Here is a 21,115-nt window from a genome sequence, read left to right as displayed (position 1 = left end):
TTCAAGTATTATTTTAATAAAAAATCCCACTAACTACAATTGGACTTTGCCAATCATGCAAACTTTTATTTCAAATTTTCTACAAATAATTGATTTTAAAAATTAAAATTAAAATAATTTTAATATTAAAAAATATTTCAAAAAAATAAAATAAAATTACGGATTAAAAAAAAAACATCTCAACTTACATTTAAAAAAAAACTGTTTAAGAATATATCATAATGTATCAAAAAAAGAGTCGACAAAATAATTGATACTACAGAATATTTTATTATAATACAAGAAGAAAATAATAAGATATGTCTGTTGTTCTATCAGATCTGTCGAGGCTCATACTCTTGCCTATTCTCTCTCTCTTCAATCCTCACTGAATCCCTTACCACCACTTTGGCCATCACATTTCTGAATCTTGAATCCTAAAACCTGTCAAGTGAAGCAAATTCATCCATATCCAAAACTCATGGCTGTTCCAACTTCAACCACTCTCTTAAAAATGGAGAACATACCTAACAAAGGTAGAGGCCTCATTGCAGCACAAGATCTCAAAGCTGGCCAAATAATCCTCACCGAATCCCCTCTCCTTCTCTACTCAGCTTCACCTCTCTTCTCTCCTTCACCCTCCCCTTACTGTCACCATTGCTTCAGAACCCTACCACCTTCACAAATATTTTCATGTCCTTCTTGCTCAAACTACCTTTTCTGCAGCCAGAAGTGTCTCTCCATTGCCCTTAACTCCTCTCACTCTTCTTGGACATGTCAAACACTCTCTCATCTTCAAAACCCCGCTTCACCTTTATCAGAAAAACCATCTCAACTCCAACTTCAAGCTCGTTTCATTGTTGCTGCTTACAATCTTGCTATTCGCACCCCTTCAGATCTTCAAGCTTTACTTTCTCTTCATAGTATTCCTAATGATGATGAAAGTGATGCTATAGTTTATGCTTCTAAGTTCATTCATTCTCTTATCTCGCCTTTTTGTCCACCCCACATGAATTTTTCGCCTCAACTAGCAGCTAAACTCATTGCAATAGAAAGAGCAAACTCTTTTTGCTTAATGGAACCTTATTCACCAAATGGGCCTCAAAGATCAATTAAGGCTTATGGAATTTACCAAAGAACTACTATTTGTAACCATGATTGTATTCCTAATGCATGCAGGTTTGATTATGTGGAAACTGGTGAGCCTGGTGATGAACATAATACTGATATTGTTCTTAGGTTGATTAAGGATGTTAGTGCTGGAAGTGAGATCTGCATAAGCTACTTTAGAATTAATAAGGATTACTCAACAAGGAAAAGAATCTTGATGGAGGATTTTGGTTTTGTTTGTGAGTGTGATCGGTGTAAGATTGAAGCAAATTGGAATGAGGGGGAGAACAAGGACAGTGATCTGCCACATGTGATTTTCTTGTCCAAGTTTGTTTGTGATAAGGTGAATTGTGCAGGTACTTTGGCTCCTCTGCCTCCAAAAGATGGTGAAAAATGTAATGTTCTTGAGTGTAACTTTTGTGGTAATTTGAAAGTTGACTCTACCACTTAAGTTCAGTTTGGATTACTTTTCTAAGTTTTCTTTTGTTAAAATGTTTGGACTTTTGTGGAAGGACTTATTTAGACTTTGTTTGAAACGTGTGTGGTGATTGCTCTTGTCTTCTAGCCATGGTTAGAAATAGTAACATGTTGCAATTCTGTATTTTATAACTTGATTCTATGAGAAATGTCTAAACTTTTATAGTAATTAATATGAATTTGGTGGGCTTGTTTTACTATATTCCATCATTTATGGTTGTGTGTGATGTTTACACCTATCAAACAGGTTTTCTTCCCAAGTGTTAGACCATCAGACAAGTTTCCTCCCGAGTGTTTGGTCTATGGGTTAGTATAGAATGATTTAGTTCTTCTTAATCCAAATTATAAAATGTTTTGAATATTTCATGCTAATTATGAAAAGTAATCAATATTGTATGAGAAATAAAAATTAAATATAATTTTATAATATTATCCTTTATTTATTACATATAAGAGAGAAATTTTAAGAATTGAAAAATAAAATAGTAATAAATGATTCAAGGTATATTGAGAAAAATGTCATTTATGTTACATTGAAACTATAAAATGATTTATAATTTGGACAATTTTTTTTTAAAAATGATTTATAATTTGGAACCGAAGGATTATATCTAATTTTCATTTTTAGAAAAGACAAGAAAATTGAATATTCATAATTAATTGTTGTAAATACTATTATAAGTAGAAGTAATACAATGAAGAAATAATGAAGTCAGAAATTGTGACATGTTATCAGAAACTTCAATCAAACCTGAAGTCTTATTACTTTGGCTAAATTGTGACATCCCACTAGTTCGCTCTCGAAACAGTGTTTATTGTTCGTTTTTATTTCAAAATCGTTTCTTTGAAAATTGAAATCTTGTATTTGATTGCGATTAAGAGTTGTTGGCTATTGTCTCGTGATTTCGTTTTTGCGATGTTCGTTGCTTCGTTATGGGCTTGATTTTGTGTTTATCGCGGTCGATTCTTGTTCGTTTGTTTACGATTTATTCTATTTTGTTCGGTGATTGTTGATTGTCATTTGTTTTCGATTCTTGTTCCTTCGGTTGTGATTGAGTCTGTTTCGTTGATTATTGATGGCAGATTGTTGTTCGATGATGGCAAATTATGGTGTGGTGATCACAAATTTCTCGTGTACTTAATTATTTTATTTTAGTATTTATCAATTTGGTGCACATTAATAAAAGGACAAAAAAAATCGATGCACGTGAAACAAGAAATTTATTTTACATTGAAATAAAAAAGTGTCACTATTATCATGGCTTCGAAAAACAAAAAAAAAATCAATTTGAAAATTTCAATTCAAAAGTGTGAAAGGAAAGAGATTATGGAATTACCTATCGAGAAATGTTGCATTAGATGCGTGGAAAATAAAATATGCTCAAATAATAATTTAGAATCTCAACATTATTGATTCTCAAATGATCAATAATTTACGCTCATTTCCAACTGCTCAAGAAATGTAGAACTATTTGAAGTGTAATTACATACATGATAATGATGGATCATTAGGAGGGGGAAGCATTCACATTGGGTCAAACACCCACCTAAAGATCAAAGACTCATTCAAATAAGTGAGAGAGACACTGCATATTCACCCAAAAGATTTATGGCGACACTTTGAAATAATGAGGTTGCTGCTATTAGTAGTTGAAAACCATGACAGGATCTAGGTAGTTTTGTATGGGATTCTGTTTGGAAATAGTTTGAAAACTCTAGATGTTAGTTGTAGCCCTAATAGGATGTAATTTGTGTTAGAATTTGATTGTTGATGCTATGAATTATGTTGGTATTTACTTTGAAAATAACATTAGATTAGAATTGTGATGCATTGGTTTGGATTGTTGATATTGTACCATGTGATTTGATATTTTACTTTTTATTTTTGAATGGTAATGATGTGTTATGCTTACGTGGAAATGCAAAGAAAGGAGATGGATTGATATTGCTATATTGTAGGAAAATGAATTTGGTTAGTGTTAATAGGGTGAGTTAACTTAAACTGAACCTGTTAACTTTGAGCTCATGTTAGTATTGACTGCTAGGTGGACTTGTTAAGTGAATTGGTATGGAATTGGTACTATGATGCAGGTTGAAATTGGCAAACACTAGTAGCTGTAATCGGTCACCTGATTTTGGTAACCGGTTACCAACTTGAAAGTTAGCTTTTTGTTATTGTGGGTGCATTGTGTTATGTGTATATGTATACTAGTTGCTACCATGTGATACTTGGATTGTTATACATGTGTTCCTATAATATTGGAAATGTTGGTTTCGATGTATGTACAATGATGACGGATGCATGAACTTGAGCATAACATGGAGTTTTGGCAACATGAGGGCTATATGGTTATATCATGGCACGAAACTAAAAGGAATATGGACATAAAGATGATGGATGAAGATGAAGAAAATAGGTTTATAGTAAATGACATGGTTAGGGTTTAGTTGGTTGACTTTGGTAAATTATTGACCAAAAAGTCAATAGTTGACTAAAAGTCAAATGTAGTCAAAATATGAATTTGTGTAATTTTGTATCTTGATGCCTTTATAATGTATTTGCATACTTGTAACTTGTAATTTGTGACTTATAATCTGTGACTTGTAATCCAAGTAATCCATTTTTAATTTGAATGCTTTTGAATACAAATGTTTGAATGTCATCCTTGAAATGAAACATGAAACATGATACTTAGCCTTGAACCCCAATCAAACAAATTGATGGGGTAATGCACAAACTAAAATAATCAGTTGAATTCAATCCACCAAAGTTGACCTAAGTTGTAATCCAAAAAACCAAACCAATGCCCTGATGCAAACCAAGTTATCCATGTATTCTAAAACCCAAGAATTAGGGTTTCGTGATCAAATCAAATATCGTGATGCAATCCAAACAAATCAAGATCTCAAGCACCAATAATTAGGGTTTCATGTCAAGATCTCAATGATGATCCTCCCCACTTAGATGCACCACAAAAGTTCTATCAGTTTTATTCCATGTCAACCATAACTAACAAGAGACTTAAGAACACGTGATGCTTGTTTTGAAAATACTAATGTGAATGAATGATATACATGAATATGGCATGATTATACAAATGAATTAAAGATCATGAGTCAGATGGAAAGAGAAAGGGGAAGGCATGATAGTTGCCCCTATTTAATCTTCTTGAACCTGAATGTAGGAATATCAACAACTTTTTAGGAATCTGAGGTAGAAGAGGTTGGTTGAAAAGTATATCAACAACGGCGCCAATTTGTTGAAAAGTATATCTTCGGCAAATATTTTTATATCGTATCCACAAAGATTGGTTGTTATTACCACCGTTCTATAATCCAAATTGTTATAAGTTTAGAAAGTAACCAAGTTATTTTGTTTGGAAAGTTATCTTTTTGAGTAAAATGTCACTAAAACAATAAAGTGGTTTTAATCAAATGTAAAAGCTTGGCAAGATTGGAGTTCACTATTCAAATTGTTTATGCTTCCTTATGACAACTATATAGATTCAAGATTATTGATGATGTTCAAGTATCCTCTCAACATCATTTATGTCTAAATGATATTGTGATAATCAGTATATTGATCCTTAGACGATCTCTCCACCTAACTATCAATATAACAATCTTTAATGGTTGATACAAAAGAAGAGTAATGAATAAATCTATCTCTACAACTTATTCACTACTTGAAAACATATTTTCTGTCAAGACTTAAATAATCTCTTTCAACAACTACTCAAATCTGATATTCAAATTAGGGCAAAAATATCTTTCAATACCTCAACAATCTTTCATCATAGATAAAAGTCAAATGAAATACATAACCAAATAAGAATAGCTACTACCTCCAATCTTGAAAAAATGGGGTTTAGCTTCTCATCATCATTTTGGACAGCAAAAGGCAATGGAGAAGATAAACTCTGTTTTTTTTCCTCTTACAACAATACTCAACTATGAATGAATGTGTGAATAATAAATTATTGAATGAACAATTTCCATTCTGATTTTCTAAAAGGATTGACATTTCCTAAAATGATCATTTTCATCCAAAGCTGAAAAGCTCTTCTAAGGCAGACACCAAAATGGCAAAACCAGCTGGCCTTGAACACAACACCCTTGGCCCAAAAACAGCTTGCTGGATTCGCAGGCTTCGCGGCGCGAACTGAAGCTACCTCAGCTTCCTTGCTTTGCAAGCTTAATCCAAATAGTCTTCCAAGTGGTATTCTTCCAAGTTAGGCCTCCAAATTGCATTCAACACTTCTTTAAAAATATGATTGTGCAATCCAAAGCTCTCTTGCCCAAAAATTCTACAAAACTAACAAATATGTGAAATAACTATTCAAAACAACATAAATTAAACTTAATTGCATTTATACAAAATAGTGAGAATAAAAGTGTGTAATTACATCAAAACTTGGTAAAAGGGACCAATAAAATGATATAAAAAGTAGTACTAATTGGCCCCTAACAGTATGCTACGTAACAAATGCGAGTTTTTTTGTGTGTGGAAGGATATGAATGATATCTACAAGGGTGAGACTCCTTTGGTGTAGGGTAGTAGACTTCGACTCTCCGTCATTTGATGTATAGAGCGGAGCTTGCCACAAAGGAGTGGACTTCCTGTTACCACAACTGTTGAAGATTCCAGTCCTGACCCCGCTGGAAAAAAATTAAGTGATTTGATAAGCAGTTATTGAGATGCCTTCGTGTATCAAGCGTTTACAATAGACTACTGATCTCCCTTTAGGATTTTTCAAATAATCAAAGCAATGCACAGAGTTTTCCTTTTGTTTTAGCTTCTTATTATTTTTGATGTTTAGTGGCATTATATGATCAAAATAAATAGTTATTTTGCAAACAAAATAGGAAAACTGAAAAATTAAAATGAAAAGCAATTGATAAGAGAAAAGTGAATTTTATTGATTGTGGAAAAATTTGTAAATATGATGTGTATACAAGGATAAAGAGAAAATTAAAAAAATTGAAAAATAAAGGTCCGGGCAATTAATGGCACGTCCAACGTAGATGGTTGTAACCGTCATTCTTATATCCATGTGATTACTTGTTGCGTCAAATTACGATTTACTATAGACTTATAAATTCCAAACATTAGAATACCAAAGTTACAAATTACGAATTACTCTGACTTTGTTAACTTAAACATTAGAATACTAAACTTACCGTAAACACTCCATCACCAACCATAAAAAACATCTATCTCTGTCATGAAGACCATCCACAATAAACATCAACAATCGACTTTTTTCTCAAAATGCCCCAAAGCTGAAATTAATATCCCATAATACCCCAGTTTGAAAAAAAATTCTCAATCTGCCCCCTTTTCTTATTTGGGCTCGTCCATTCATTGGGCGAGTTGATGAAGCCCATTTTGCGCTGGGTAGGCTAGGCCATTCATTGGCCGAGCTAGTGAAGGGATTAAATTTTTTTATTTTTTATTATTTTAAAAACTATTATATAATTAAATAACTTTATTAAAATTATTATTAAATAGTTTTCTAATTAATTCTATATTTAATTAATACAATTGATTTTTTTAAAAATAATAATAATATTTTTATAAAATACAAATAATAGTTTTCTAATATTGTTTTATTAAAATATTAATAATAAAAATGATTATTTTCTATAATATTAATAATAAAAATAATTTTTTTTCTTATATATTAATAATAAAAATTATATGTTTCCCTCCAAAATTTTAATAATTTTTTGGGAATGATATGTTTCCCTCCAAAATTTCAATGACCGAGCAATTGCTTTGTGTTTGTACTGTCTCGTCCAATGATTGGCCGAGTATTCAAGTATTAATTTTCTATAAATAGAAGAACTTGTAGAAATGTAACTTAGATCACAAAATCCTTTCTTTTGGTCAGAATGTCTGTTTGGGGTCTTGTATTTTATGGACAAGATGAAAAAATCAGTGTTTGCCTTGATCCGCAATGGAATTTCAGAACACTGATTTCAGCCATCCACACTGGCTTCCGACAGTTGGGCGGACGTCGTATGAAGGTGAGGAAAGTAGAGTATCATTGTCCATACATAACGTTGACTGATGCAAGCCCCGATGGTACATACATGTATTACCTGGATCGTATAGAAAATGATGAAGATGTCCAGTGTATGTTTTCGGCACATAGTGGTGAAGTTAATAGAGGAGTTGAAGGTCCACTTGTGTTGGTTGTTGTTGTTGATTAGTTTTTTAATTACCACCTATGTTGGTTGTTGTTGTTGTTGTTTAGTTAATGTGGTCGTACTTTGTAACCAAAAGCCTTTGATTATCAAATGTATTTCATAATTGTTTGTTCCCAAAAGACATTAGAAATACACAATGGTTTATATATAGTACGTGCATAGTAGTTAATAATTAAAAAAACAACAAAATCATCTGAACGGATATTTAAAATAACAACATAATCATCTGGATGGTCGCTGGGACGGTCCTGCAACATTAGGACATTTCCTACGCATGTGTCCTATTTCACGGTAAATTCCACACCTTCTCTTTTCCTTCTCAACGTCGTCCATCTCGGTTCTAATCCTGGTGCTGTTCGGGCTCCCTTTCTTCCTCCTTCTCATAGAGTCGTCGTGGCAAAGAGTAAATCCTTCATATTATGGCCAATTCTCCTCATGGGGAAGTCCTAGGAAACTCTCCTTATAGACCTTGAAGACGTTAAGAATTTTGAAGAGGTCTGAAATGTGAATGGAGTAGTCCTGGCGTATGCTCGAACATGTTGCGATTACATGGGAGCAAGGTAAGTGAAATGCATGAAATTTCCCACAGTCACAATGTTGTTTCCTCAGATCAACGCTGAATGTTCCGGTTGGTCGACCGTCGTTATGATTAATCTTCTCTTGGACCATGAAATAAAATCTCTCTCGATCGAACTGCATGATGTTGTGCATGTTAGCTTTGATGACTTCCTCAACCATCCCCTTGTTGCAGTTATCAGTGAAAACCTGCCCAGAGGCTAACATTTTTGTCCATTGATGACCTCTTCTACCAAATAGTGATCCTAAACGATAGTACGTAGATTTGACCAATGCAGTGATCAGAAGGTTTCGGGTTTCTTTTAGCACCGAGTTCATTGCTTTTGCTAGGTTAGTTGTCATGTGACCCCAGCGTTGCCCTCCGTCAAATGCCCCTGCCCACTTCTCCCGAGGGATGTTGTCTATCCATGATAAATCTTCGTTGTTTGTTCTTCGGATTTCCCCCCGATAGTAGTTAAATTTTGCCTCTATTAACGCATAACCCATGTTAACAACTATTTTGCGCAGATCCTTGTCTTTAATCTCGCGCATGAAGTTTTGCGCGATGTGTCTAATGCAATAGACGTGTGATGATGGAGGATACTGCCATCCATTTTTCGGATTGTTGTATGCACTCTTTATCGATTCATGCCTGTCTGATATTAGGCATAGATTTGCTTAGGGGTAACGTGTATTCTTAAATTCTTAAGAAAGAAACTCCAAGCTTCCTTTGTCTCACTTTCAACCAATGCGAACGCTATCGGAAATATGTTCTCGTTCCCATCCTGTGCCACATCCATCATCAGAGTCCCTCTGTACTTGCCATACAACCATGTTCCTTCAACCTGCACAATAGGTTTAAAATACACGAAACCACGTATACATGGTCGAAACGCCCAAAACAGACAATGAAATATCCTTTGGTCACCCAAGTATGAACCATCATTTGAAATCACAGGTAAGGATTGTAATTCTATAATGGTACCTGGTAGATATGTTTTCATTACCAGTATCCACTATGGCAGATCGTTGTAAGATGTCTCCCAATTTCCATACAGCGACTCAATTGCCTTACACTTTGCAATCCATGCCTTTTTGTAGGATATGATATACCTGTATTTCTCAGCAACATGAGCGATGATAACCTTCACCTTAAGAGAAGCGTCCCGATTTACAAGCTCCATTATGCTCTTACTAATAATTTCTGAACTGAGTTTTGTATGGTCTTGTGACATGGAAGTGGTTGTGCACGTATGAGGCCCACCAGACTTACCAACTCTCCACCTTGAGTTGCCCTTACGCAAAGAGACCCTGCATTTGAAATTGCATGTTGAATTTCTACATTTGATGACAAAACGTACATTCTCAGATTTAACCACAGAAAAATCTAGACTACGTTTTATATGCCCTTGTTGCAATGCCAGAACACACTCTTCCTTATTTTCATACTCGATGCCCTCATCTATTTCGTCAGCATTGTGAGTTGGTATGAAACTTCCGAAAATGGAGATTGGTTCAGCATCATCCAAACTTATGTTTTGCATGTGCACAAGTGGGTTGTACAAACTAATTGTTGCGCTCTTAGTGCAACGGTCAGTGTGTCGAATATGTCTTCATTGCCATCGTCATCGCTAACACCAAATAGATCTTCAAATCGAACCTCCTCAAGATCATCCTCACTATTCTCGCCTACCTCTTCATTTGGTATGAATGGTTCATTATTTTGAGTCTGTTCTTCATCAATGGCTTGACTCATTCCATAGTCGTGTGACTGTACAGATTGCGTTGGATAACGAAGATTTTCGTTGTGAGTCGGTTGTTCTTCAACATTTTCATTGTGACTCGGTTGTTCTTCAAGATTTTCGACTAGACGAACATATATCTCAATGGTGGGTAATTGAGATAATGTTATATGACATTGAAACATCGACTTGACATCTTCGTCGGTCTCAATGGGTGTCATTATGTAAAAGACGGTATTATCATCTCCATTAAATAATGGATGGCGATAAATGATGTCTTCAACATAACGTTGTAACTTTTTTTCAATAGGTCTTTTAAATGATGGAAGTTGGAGTTGATGTGGATTTTGAACATATGCAAATTCGTATTGCAAAATGAGAATCCCTCACTTGGATCTGTGAAAAGGGACCCTTCGGAATGGATAAAGACAATTAAATTTCTTTGAGCCATGGATGTGGAATATTTGATTTGATTTAGGAGATATGAATGTAGAATATTTTGTTTGATGAAAATAAGTAAAGATATAAATGTAGTAGATTTGGTTTGGTGAGAATGAATGAAGATGTTAATGGTATTTATAGTAAACCAAACCCTATACAAATCACATGCAGGAAGAGACAGAAAGCGTGAACCCTAGGCTTTACTAGCTCGTCCATTCATTGGGTGAGCCATAACCCTTGAAGAATAACCTCGTCATTCCATTGGACGAGCCCATACGGCAAATGAATTATCTCGTCATTCCATTGGACGAGCTCATACATAACAAAGCTTAACTCGTCCATCAAAGTGACGAGTCTGAAAGCAGGCTTTTGGGCAGTGAAATTTCTCATCAGCGTGGGAATCTCTTCTTTGCAGGATTCCTTGCCAAAATATTTTGCATGCATTCCATGAATTGTCCAATCACCCATTAAAATTCTAACCTATATATTTATTATATTTTACTACTATAAATAATCCTTTTCTCTACAATTCTTTCTCATCACCTTCCTACAATTTCTATTTCACAAATACTTACTCTCTTCAAATATTTACTCTCTACAAATATTCACTATCTTCAAATCCAAAATGTCTTTGTTATGGATGGGCGAATCACACCGTGGGACGGCGGCAAACATTGCCGAATACGTAAGTCTCTTTCAAATCTATTTCACAAATTCAATATGTAAATATCACATCAAATATTCATTACCATTTTTATTTGAATTTCAGCAAGATGATAGGTTTCGGGTCCATTCGCATACATACATTCAACCAAGTGCGGTTATAATACCGTATTTGGAACTAGCCGGTTTGCAAATGTGGCCAAGATTGCAAGTCTAAAAGTAGATTCTAAATTAATTGTTGCATTGTTAGAGAGATGGAGACCCGGGACACATACCTTTCATTTACCAACGGGTGAATGTACTATCACACTAGAGGATGTGAGTATGTTACTCGGTCTCCAAATCCATGGTAAAGCTGTTAATGGCCTACAAACGTAACCAATGATGTTTACATGGAGAATTTGGGCATCAAACCAACAACTTCGGATAAAAATGGGGCTTCTGTCAAAATAGTTTGGTTAGAAGAAGTATTAACACAACTGAAAAATAACCCTAACCCGACCGAGGCAGAAAATATTCTTCATTCAAAAATTTATATTTTACTTTTAATTGCTACTTTTTTAATGCCAGATAAGAGTCACAATTTGTTGCATTCTTCTTGGTTACCTTTAGTAGGAGACCTTGAAAAATGTAATACATACAGTTGGGGATCTGCTTGTCTGGTGACACTATATAGACATATGTGCAAGGCAGCCCATAAAGGAGTCAAGAGCATATGAGGATGTGTTGTATTACTAACTGTATGGGCATTCACACGCATACCCTTGTTAGCCCCGGTTAGTACCGAGGTTCCATCACATCCTTATGTATTAAGGTAACGATTTTTATTTAAATGCAATTTATATTTCTCAAAATTATTTATACGTCGCTTTAAGGTATTTTTTTAATATGCAAGATGGTGCAAACGAGGTATGAATTATGGAAATAATCCTCGTCATCATCTACGAGGGTACCGTGTTGCAATAGAACACATGGAAGAAAACGATGTAAGAATGATTAATTATAATATTCAACTTATTTAAATTTATTTTATACATTCTAATAGTTATATTTCTTTTAACAGTTTATTTGGAGGCCGTACATACAATATCCAGTGCCTGATTATAATGACAGCCGAGTTTGGAGTGCAACAACATATATGGTATGTTTCTTTACCGTTGAGATGCATCAGAGGGATCAAGTCAAACTCCAATTTGGATTTGAACAACAAATACCGTCTCAGCCAAGATGTCTAAGTGAACACCATAACATGACTATGGTCCAAGCTTGGGACACACATTGGCAAGATTTAAACAAAGAAGAGCTAAAAGAATGGAAAAGAAGAAGGCATTTGGTGTTACAAGGAAACTCGGTAATTGGTGAGTCTAAGCCGGGTAGAGAATACATGAATTGGTTTTTATCAATTCCTTTTATGCACGTTGCTCCAACACAGTTTTTGAATGATCCCCGTCAATGTGTAGCTTCTTCAACCCAACAAACAACATCACCCCCACAACAACATAACCAACCATCATCCTCAGCTCAACAAACTTACCAACACACCCAGACCACACAACAACACACAATTTATTCCACCTTAACCCAACACCATAATCCCCACACTCCATTCCCTCAAACAAACTACTATTACAACCAACAATATCAACAACAAACCAACCTACGCCCACCCATACAATACACTCAAATTCCTCAACCCAACTTTGAATACTCAAACCCTCATTCTCAACCCCAAACATCTAACACCACATTCGCACATCCCACTCCTACATACAACCCTGATGATGTCTATTATCCTCTTATCTAACACACCCAACCCAGCACCTACACACAACTCCCACATTCACTACCCAACTTTGACCTCACCGATGACCATCTAATGAATATGCCTTCTTTTCGCATTCAAGAACTCGACGGTATGGATATGCCTCCAAACACATCACAACAACATCTTAGTCAACAACAACATCAACAACAAGACGCCCATGATGAATTATCTTCCGGCTTATCTCCGTTTCCCGCAAGACGAAGACAAGAAGACTTGGGCAAGGAAAAACGCAAAAAAGTTGGCACAAGATGTGGAACAGGCGGTCACTATAAATAAAATGTATTCGTTCCATTATATCAATAAAATGTATTTCTTCCATTGTAATTCTTAAAAAAATAAATCATTTCTATTATTAATATTTAAAAAAAATTCATTTTATTATTAGTATTTTTAAAAAAACAATATTAGAAAACTATTATTATTAACATTTTATTTTAAATATTTTTATAAAAATATTATTATTTTTTTAAAAAAAATCAATTATATTAATTAAATATAGAATTAATTAGAAAACTATTTAATAATAATTTTAATAAAGTTATTTAATTATATAATAGTTTTTAAAATAATAAAAAATAAAAAAATTTAATCCCTTCACTAGCTCGGCCAATAAATGGCCGAGCCTATCCAGCGCAAAATGGTCTTCATCAACTCGTCCAATGAATGGACGAGCCCAAATCAAAAAAGGGGACAGATTGGGAAAAAAGATTCAAACTTAAATATTATGGAATATTAATTTCAACTTTGGGGCATTTTTTAGAAAAAAAGTCTGAACAATCAGTATATTCCGAACCATAATACATTATATTTATTTAAAACTTCATTTTCTTTGATTCTCTCTCTGTTTACCACATTAATAGAGCACTTTCTTTATTGGTGCATTGGTGGTGTCGATGAAATATTATACTATACCATAAACTTAACAACTACCTTAAAATAATAAGTATTGAAAAAATCAAAACCTTATTGGAGACTTTTCACGGTTGAACATAGCCGTCCTACTACCTTCCGCACCAGAAAACTATATATTTATTCAACAGTTCATTTTCTTTCACTCTCTACCACTTTCTTTATTTGAGTGCATTGGTGGTGTCAATGCAATATTATACTACTAGAGAAATAAGATATTAAAATCTGAGTTGTTAAGTATCATCTTGCCACCGTTTTGGTCATTACATTTATAGATATTGAATCCTAAAACTTTTGTGAAGAGTAGTTAATTCATCCATAGACAATAACCATGGCTGCTCTAACCTCTCTCTTTAAAATGGTGAACATACCTAACAAAGGTAGAGCCCTTATTGCAGCACAAGATCTCAAAGCTGGCCAAACAATCATCACTGAATCCCCTCTCCTTCTCTTCTCAGCATCACCTCTCTTCTCTCCTTCACCTTCCCCTTACTGTCACCACTGCTTCAGAACCCTACCACCTTCACAAACATTTTCATGTCCTTCTTGCTCAAACTACATTTTCTGCAGCCAAAAGTGTCTCTCTATTTCCCTCAACTCCTCTCACTCTTCTTGGACATGTCAAACACTCTCTCATCTTCAAAACCCCGCTTCACCTTTATCAGAAAAATCTTCTCAACTCCAAGTTCAAGCTCGTTTAATTGTTGCTGCTTACAATCTTGCTATTCACACTCCTTCAAATCTTGAGACTTTACTTTCTCTTCATAGTGTTCCGAATTATGATAAAAGTGATGCTATATTTGGTCCTGCTAACTTCATTCATTCTCTTATCTCACCTTTTTGTCCACCTCACATGAACTTTTCGCCAGAACTAGCAGCTAAAGTCATTGCAATAGAAAGAGCAAACTCTTTTAGCTTAATGGAACCTTATTCGCCAAATGGGCCTCAAAGATCCATTAAGGCTTATGGAATTTACCCAATTACCACTATTTTTAACCATGATTGTATTCCTAATGCATGCAGGTTTGATTACGTGGAAAAGGATGAACATAATACTGATATTGTTATTAGGTTGATTAAGGATGTTGATGCTGGAAGTGAGATCTGCATAAGCTACCAAAGGATTAATAAGGATTACTCAACGAGGAAAAGAATCTTGATGGAGGATTTTGGTTTTGTTTGTGAATGTGATAGGTGTAAGATTGAAGCAAATTGGAATGAGGGGGAGAACAAGGACAGTGATCTGCCACATAAGATTTTCTTGTCCAAGTTTGTTTGTGATAAGGTGAATTGTTCAGGAACTTTGGCTCCTCTACCTCCAAAAGATGGTGAAAAATGTAATGTTCTTGAGTGTAACTTTTGTGGTAATTTGAAAGTTGACTCTACCACTTAAGTTCAGTTTGGATTACTTTTCTAAGTCTTCTTTTGTTAAAATGTTTGGACTTTTGTGGAAGGACTTATTTAGACTTTGTTTGAAACGTGTGTGGTGATTGCTCATGTCTTCTAACCATGGTTAGAGAAGGTAACATGTTGCTATTGTTCTGTACTTATGTACAAACTTTTATAGGAATTGATATGAAATTGTGTACTTTTGATGGTTTCACTATTCCAAGTTTACTTATAAATTTTTTATCTTTTTTAATTCATTAAATAATCTATTTGTGAATTGTACTCCCTCGGTTCTATTTAAAAAATAAATAAATTAAATTCATTGAATAAATAAATAAGATATATTAGTTATAAATCTAAAAATTAATTTTTTGTATAAATAAGATCAGATATAAATAAATCAGATGATTATTCAATAAATTTAAAAAGTTAACATTCTCTTATAAATAGTATCAATTGCATTAATGAATGATCATCATAAAGTGTGTTTGAATAAATTATTTAATAAAAGAATTATTTTTTTAAAGAAATTTAAAATAATTTAACCAAAATCTATTATTTAGATAAATAAATATGGAGAATAATTAAAATAATATAAATTTATAAAATATTTTATTCAAATTATATTTTAAAAATTCCAAATGACATCAAAAAGTGATTTTTTTAAACCAAAATACCCCATTTAAAAAAAAATCCAAAAAAATCCCGTTTTCAAAAAATTTCTCAAACTATCCCAGTTTAAAAAAAATACGTAAGGCATAAGCGCCAGACCAATTGGCGCCTACCCTTAAACTTTAAGTGGAGGCGCCAATTGGATTGACTACAACACATGGTGTTGCCAATTCAATTGGCGCTCATGTTAAATTTTGAAGAGGAGGCACCAATTGGTCTGGCGCCTCAGTGTAATGTGATTTTTTTTATAAATAGATGTTTTGTGTGATTCATTTTTCCACATCTCATTTCGTCATATTGCAAACATGTTTGGTGTTCGTCGTCGCTATGGAAAAGTGATTCGAGAGACAATCCTCTGATGTTGATGCTCTTCTGAAACATATGTAGTTTGGATCAACTGAAGATGGAGTTGGTTCGTTGGTTAGATGGAAAAATACCATAAGGGAAAAAATTAGAAGTATTAAGAGACTCAATAGTATATTTGGTTGGGTGTGAGTAAAAACTGACAAGGATGTTAGGGAAATGATGTTTGGACGAGATGACATCAGTTTGATTGTTGCAATCAATTAGAAATGTTCTGTTTTAAGTTTGCTTATGTTGTAGTCATGTTTGTTGTTAACCTTGTTTTAACAAAAAGATAGTGATATATAAAAATGCAAGGTTACAAAAATTGAAAGGAGACACTAAATTATGATGCAGATGTTGCTCCTAGATTGTGACATTTGTTCTTATTGTGTCCTGGTTGACGACACATACCACATAATCTTATCATTTTATCAGTCGTATCCATTTCTATTCTAATACGCGTGTTGTTTAGCCATCCCTTTTTCTTCCTTCGCATTTCATCGTTGTGCCAAACTATGCCACCTTCATATGGAGACTAGTATTCCTCCATTGGTAACACCGAGAAGCTTTTGTTATCCACATTCATGACGATAATGGCCTTGTAAACATCAGTTAGATGGTTGTAAGCGTCCTGACGAGTACGTGCGCATGCCGCAATGACATGGGAGTAAAGAATACGGAAGGCCTGGAACTTTCCACAATTGCACCAACTTCTATTTAGTTTGACATCATAGGATAAATTTGGCCTCTCCTCATTGTGGTCAATTGTTTCCTGTACACTGAAATTTTGCATATGACGGTCAAAGACTGTAACCACGTGTGTGCTAGCTTTGATACTTTCCTCTTCATCACTTTCATACAACATTCACTGAATATTTGACCTGACATTAACACTGCACTCCATCTTTCACCTCTGGTTGGGAAGGTAGAAGCCAACCTAAAATAGGTTGTTCTGACCAAAGCGGTTATTGGTAGATTTCTAAAGCCTTTGAATACGTCGTTCATGCATTCCACAAGGTTTGTTATCATGTGGCCCCATCGACAGCCTCTGTCAAATGCCCTTGTCCACTGCTCTACTGGTATGTTATCCACCCATCTTCCTGCATCTGCATTAGACAATCTAATTTCATCACGGTAATATTGAAATGACGGTTGAGTTAGAGCATACCCTACATTCACCATTTTTTTGCGAAGGTACTTCTCTTTGATTGCACGCATGAAGTTTTGTGCGATATGTCTAATGCAATAGACATGGGTAGAAGGAGGACCATGCCATCCGTTATCATGGTTATTGTAAGCACTCTCAATGACAACATGTCTATCTGAAATCAAACAGAGATTGGTTTGTGGAGCGACATGTGTTCTGAGATGTCGAAGGAAGAAACCCTAACCACCAGCGGTTTCACCTTCAACCAGAGAAAAGGCAATGGGAAAGACATTATTATTGTCGTCTTGTGCAACAGCCATAAGAAAAGTATCCTTGTATTTGTTGTATAACCATGTTCCATCAATTTGAATAATAGAATGGCAGAATGTAAAACCTTTGATGCACGGTTCAAACGCCCAAAGAGGTAGTGAAATATTCTATATTTCCAGCAACACAGGTTCTGTCTGGCGTAAATGCTGGAAATGTCTCCATAATTGCAACAGTTCCTGGTATGTATGTTTTTAATGCCCATAAAAACCGTGACAATTCTTTGTATGAATCCTCCCAGTTGCCAAATACCTGTTCAACAACCTTTGTCCTCGCAATCCATGTTTTCTTGTAAGATGGAGTATAATTATATTTTATGAAGATATGAGATATTATTATACTCACCTTCACTGATGGGTCTTTGTTAACAAGCGGAAAAATGTCTTGACGTATCAATGCAACGCTTAATTTACAGTGATCTTGTTCAACATTAGTTGCAATGCAACTGTGAGATGGGTCTATAGAAGCTATCTCCCAAGATTCACTTTTCTTTTTGTGAGACGCAGCCAACTGAAACTTGCAAAGGATGTTACGACATTCGATGACATACCTTCTCGAATCAGTGTGTATCACGGTGAAATCAGCAGAGTTATTCATGTTAAATTTTTTGATAGCTCGCACACATTCTTATTTAGTGAGGAACATGTCTCCCACTTTTAACTCACCCCCTGATCATGGATACAGGTTATAAAAAACACTGTTAGATGTTTCATCGTCATGCAGATCCATGTTTGTCATATGTTGAGGCAGATTATATACATGACTTGGACGTAATGGCGTTGGATGATCTTCACCTTCAATGTTGTTGCTCAACATATGATCGACATGTATCTCAGTCTCTTCTTCTTCTTCATCAACGATGTTGACTTCTGCATCTGCTTCTGGGTCGACTTCATCTGAGTTTTCTGAATCAAATTCATCAGATTCAACTTGATTAGTTATCTGAGATTGTTGAGATGGTATACTTGGTTGAAGAGTGATATATAACTAAGTATAGTTGCAACCAGAATTTTCGTGACTAACAAACATATATTCAACATCTTCGTTGTCCCGTTCCTTTAGCGGGAAAATTTTGCATTGACTGTTCTCGAAAAAAATTAGATTTTGATACGTGATTTGTGACACAAGACCAGATCCTATGCAGGATTCAATTCGTTTTTTTCAAATGCAAGAAATATGAATTTCTCTTGATCGTAAGTCAGATAGTATCGGTGTTTCAAAAATAAAACACGTATAAATTACACTCATATGTCTCACCGTTGCAGTGAGCATTGATAGTATATTTTGGTGCAGATGACATTGTAATATTTTTTGTGTAGATGAAAAGTAATATTTTTTTGGTGCAGATGAATTTGTGTTGATTGCTGAATGTAGATAGTAAGACACTTAAATAGACAAATGATATGTCAAGCATGCAAGCCCTAGAGCCAATTCAATTGGAGCTAGCATGTATTCCTTGTACGTGGGCGACAGTCCAATTGGCACGAGCATGTATTCCTTGCAGACCTCGTAACTTAGCATGCAGAGCCATGCAGGCACCAGGCTAGGTTAAGACCATGCATGCATGCAAGCCTAGGAGGCGTCAGTTTGATTGGCGCTTGCATGTTACATTTGCATGTGTAAGCCAAACCATTTGGCGTTAGCATGCAAGCACTACTATCCATGCATTCAAACGTTTGAATGTCTTTGCATGTCACTCATTATAAATAATCATGCAAGTCTCACATTTTTTCCTCGCCAACAATCACTTCTTCCTCTACAACAACAACTATTTCATCTCCAACAACCACTATTTCAAATATTTACTCCGACAAGATGTCTTTCCTCACTATGGATGAATCGTCCAGAGGCACAGTTGCAAACATAACAACTTATGTAAGCGTTTAATTATTGTATTATTTTCCTAGAATAATTTTTAATAACGATACTTAATTTGTTGTTTATATTTTATAAATTAACATATTTTGTTGTTTCTTTTTTAGGATGTTTCTAGGTTTCGAACTCGGCTCAACGAATTTGTACACATGGACCCGATGATTCAACCATATGTCGAACTCGCTGATTTTGGACATATAAGCAAAATAATGTCTTGGTCGGTGGATAATAAATTTATTCTTGCATTATGTGAAAGATGGCGTCCCGAGACACACACATTCTAGTTTCCAATCGGTGAATGTACCGTGACGTTAGAAGACGTCTACATGTTATTGGGACTGCCTATCGAAGGTAAGGCAGTAAATGGTAAAACCAACTATGCAAATTCAATTTGCATGGACCTCTTGGATGCTGATTTGTTAGATGATAACTCGAGAGGTCAAGGTATACTCCTTCCACACCTTAAGGCATATTATAACAGGTTACAGTTAGATGAGAATTCTACCGAAGAGGCTCGAACAATAAAAACTAGGTGTTACATTATGCTTTTAATTGGTTTATTTTTATTTCCCGAAGATAGTGGTTCTAGTATGCATGTTATGTATTTACCTGTACTAAGACATGTAGATAGAATAGGAAGTTACAGCTGGGGGTCCGCTTGTTTGGCTTATCTTTATAGCTCTTTGTGTAAAAATGCATACAAAGACACATCTACATTTTCTAGATGTGTTGTTTTGCTCCAAGCATGGGGTTGGTGCAGACTACCGTCCCTAGCGCCCGTCAACAACAACCCATTCACATTCCCGTATGCACAAAAGTAAGTTCTTAAAAAAGGACTATATTTACTTACTTTATCGATTATTATCTCTAAATAATATTTTTACTTTTATGGTGCAAATGGTCGGCACGTGGTATGAGTTATAACAGATGTCCCACTGTATTACCCAGTATCGCAATCTCTTGGATCACCTTCGACCAACCGATGTATGACCATTAGCCTAATTATTTCATAATAATTTGTTAATTTCTTCTACCAAATTTATAATGTAATATATGTTCACATTTCAGTTCATTTGGCATTCATATCTAAATTTGGACCATGACCATGAAATCAACGAACAAGACGCAACTGTTTGGACTGCATGCACACCGATCATAAGGTTCACCACTGTGGAGATGCACAATAGTGATCGTGTTAAATTGCAGTTCGGTATGCTTCAACACATCCCAGATCCCCCAACAAACCTAGGAGAATGACATCTACGCAAAGTTAACGACCAATGGAACTTTAACCCATGGCAAAGCTTCGCTAGATCTGAGTGTCCCAAATTGAAGCACCATCAAGACCATGTCTTAACTGACGTTGTGATGCCAATTGAAGAAAAACCAAGTCGTAATTATATGGCTTGGTACAGATCGGTTGGATTTGAGTTCATTGCCGATGAT

The 21,115-nt window shown here is 34.9% G+C and overlaps 2 protein-coding genes across 2 annotated transcripts; both read left to right on the top strand.

Moving 5' to 3' along the window:
- Window positions 1–280: 280 nt before the first annotated feature.
- LOC127119836 (histone-lysine N-methyltransferase ASHR2) lies at window positions 281–1,766 on the top strand. Its single transcript, XM_051050173.1, has one exon. The coding sequence runs from the start codon at window positions 461–463 to the stop codon at window positions 1,538–1,540; it is 1,080 nt and encodes a 359-aa protein (XP_050906130.1). The 5' UTR covers window positions 281–460; the 3' UTR covers window positions 1,541–1,766.
- A 12,460-nt stretch (window positions 1,767–14,226) lies between these two features.
- LOC127119837 (histone-lysine N-methyltransferase ASHR2) lies at window positions 14,227–15,408 on the top strand. The gene has a single exon (XM_051050174.1). It carries the CDS (start codon window positions 14,246–14,248, stop codon window positions 15,305–15,307), a length of 1,062 nt encoding a protein of 353 aa, XP_050906131.1. The 5' UTR covers window positions 14,227–14,245; the 3' UTR covers window positions 15,308–15,408.
- Window positions 15,409–21,115: the final 5,707 nt, after the last annotated feature.

This window comes from Lathyrus oleraceus, chromosome 2, assembly GCF_024323335.1.
Source record: "Lathyrus oleraceus cultivar Zhongwan6 chromosome 2, CAAS_Psat_ZW6_1.0, whole genome shotgun sequence".
NCBI classification, from domain to species: domain Eukaryota; kingdom Viridiplantae; phylum Streptophyta; class Magnoliopsida; order Fabales; family Fabaceae; genus Lathyrus; species Lathyrus oleraceus.
Note: the sequence above shows the minus strand (reverse complement) of the source record. Positions and strands in the feature narration are given on the sequence as shown.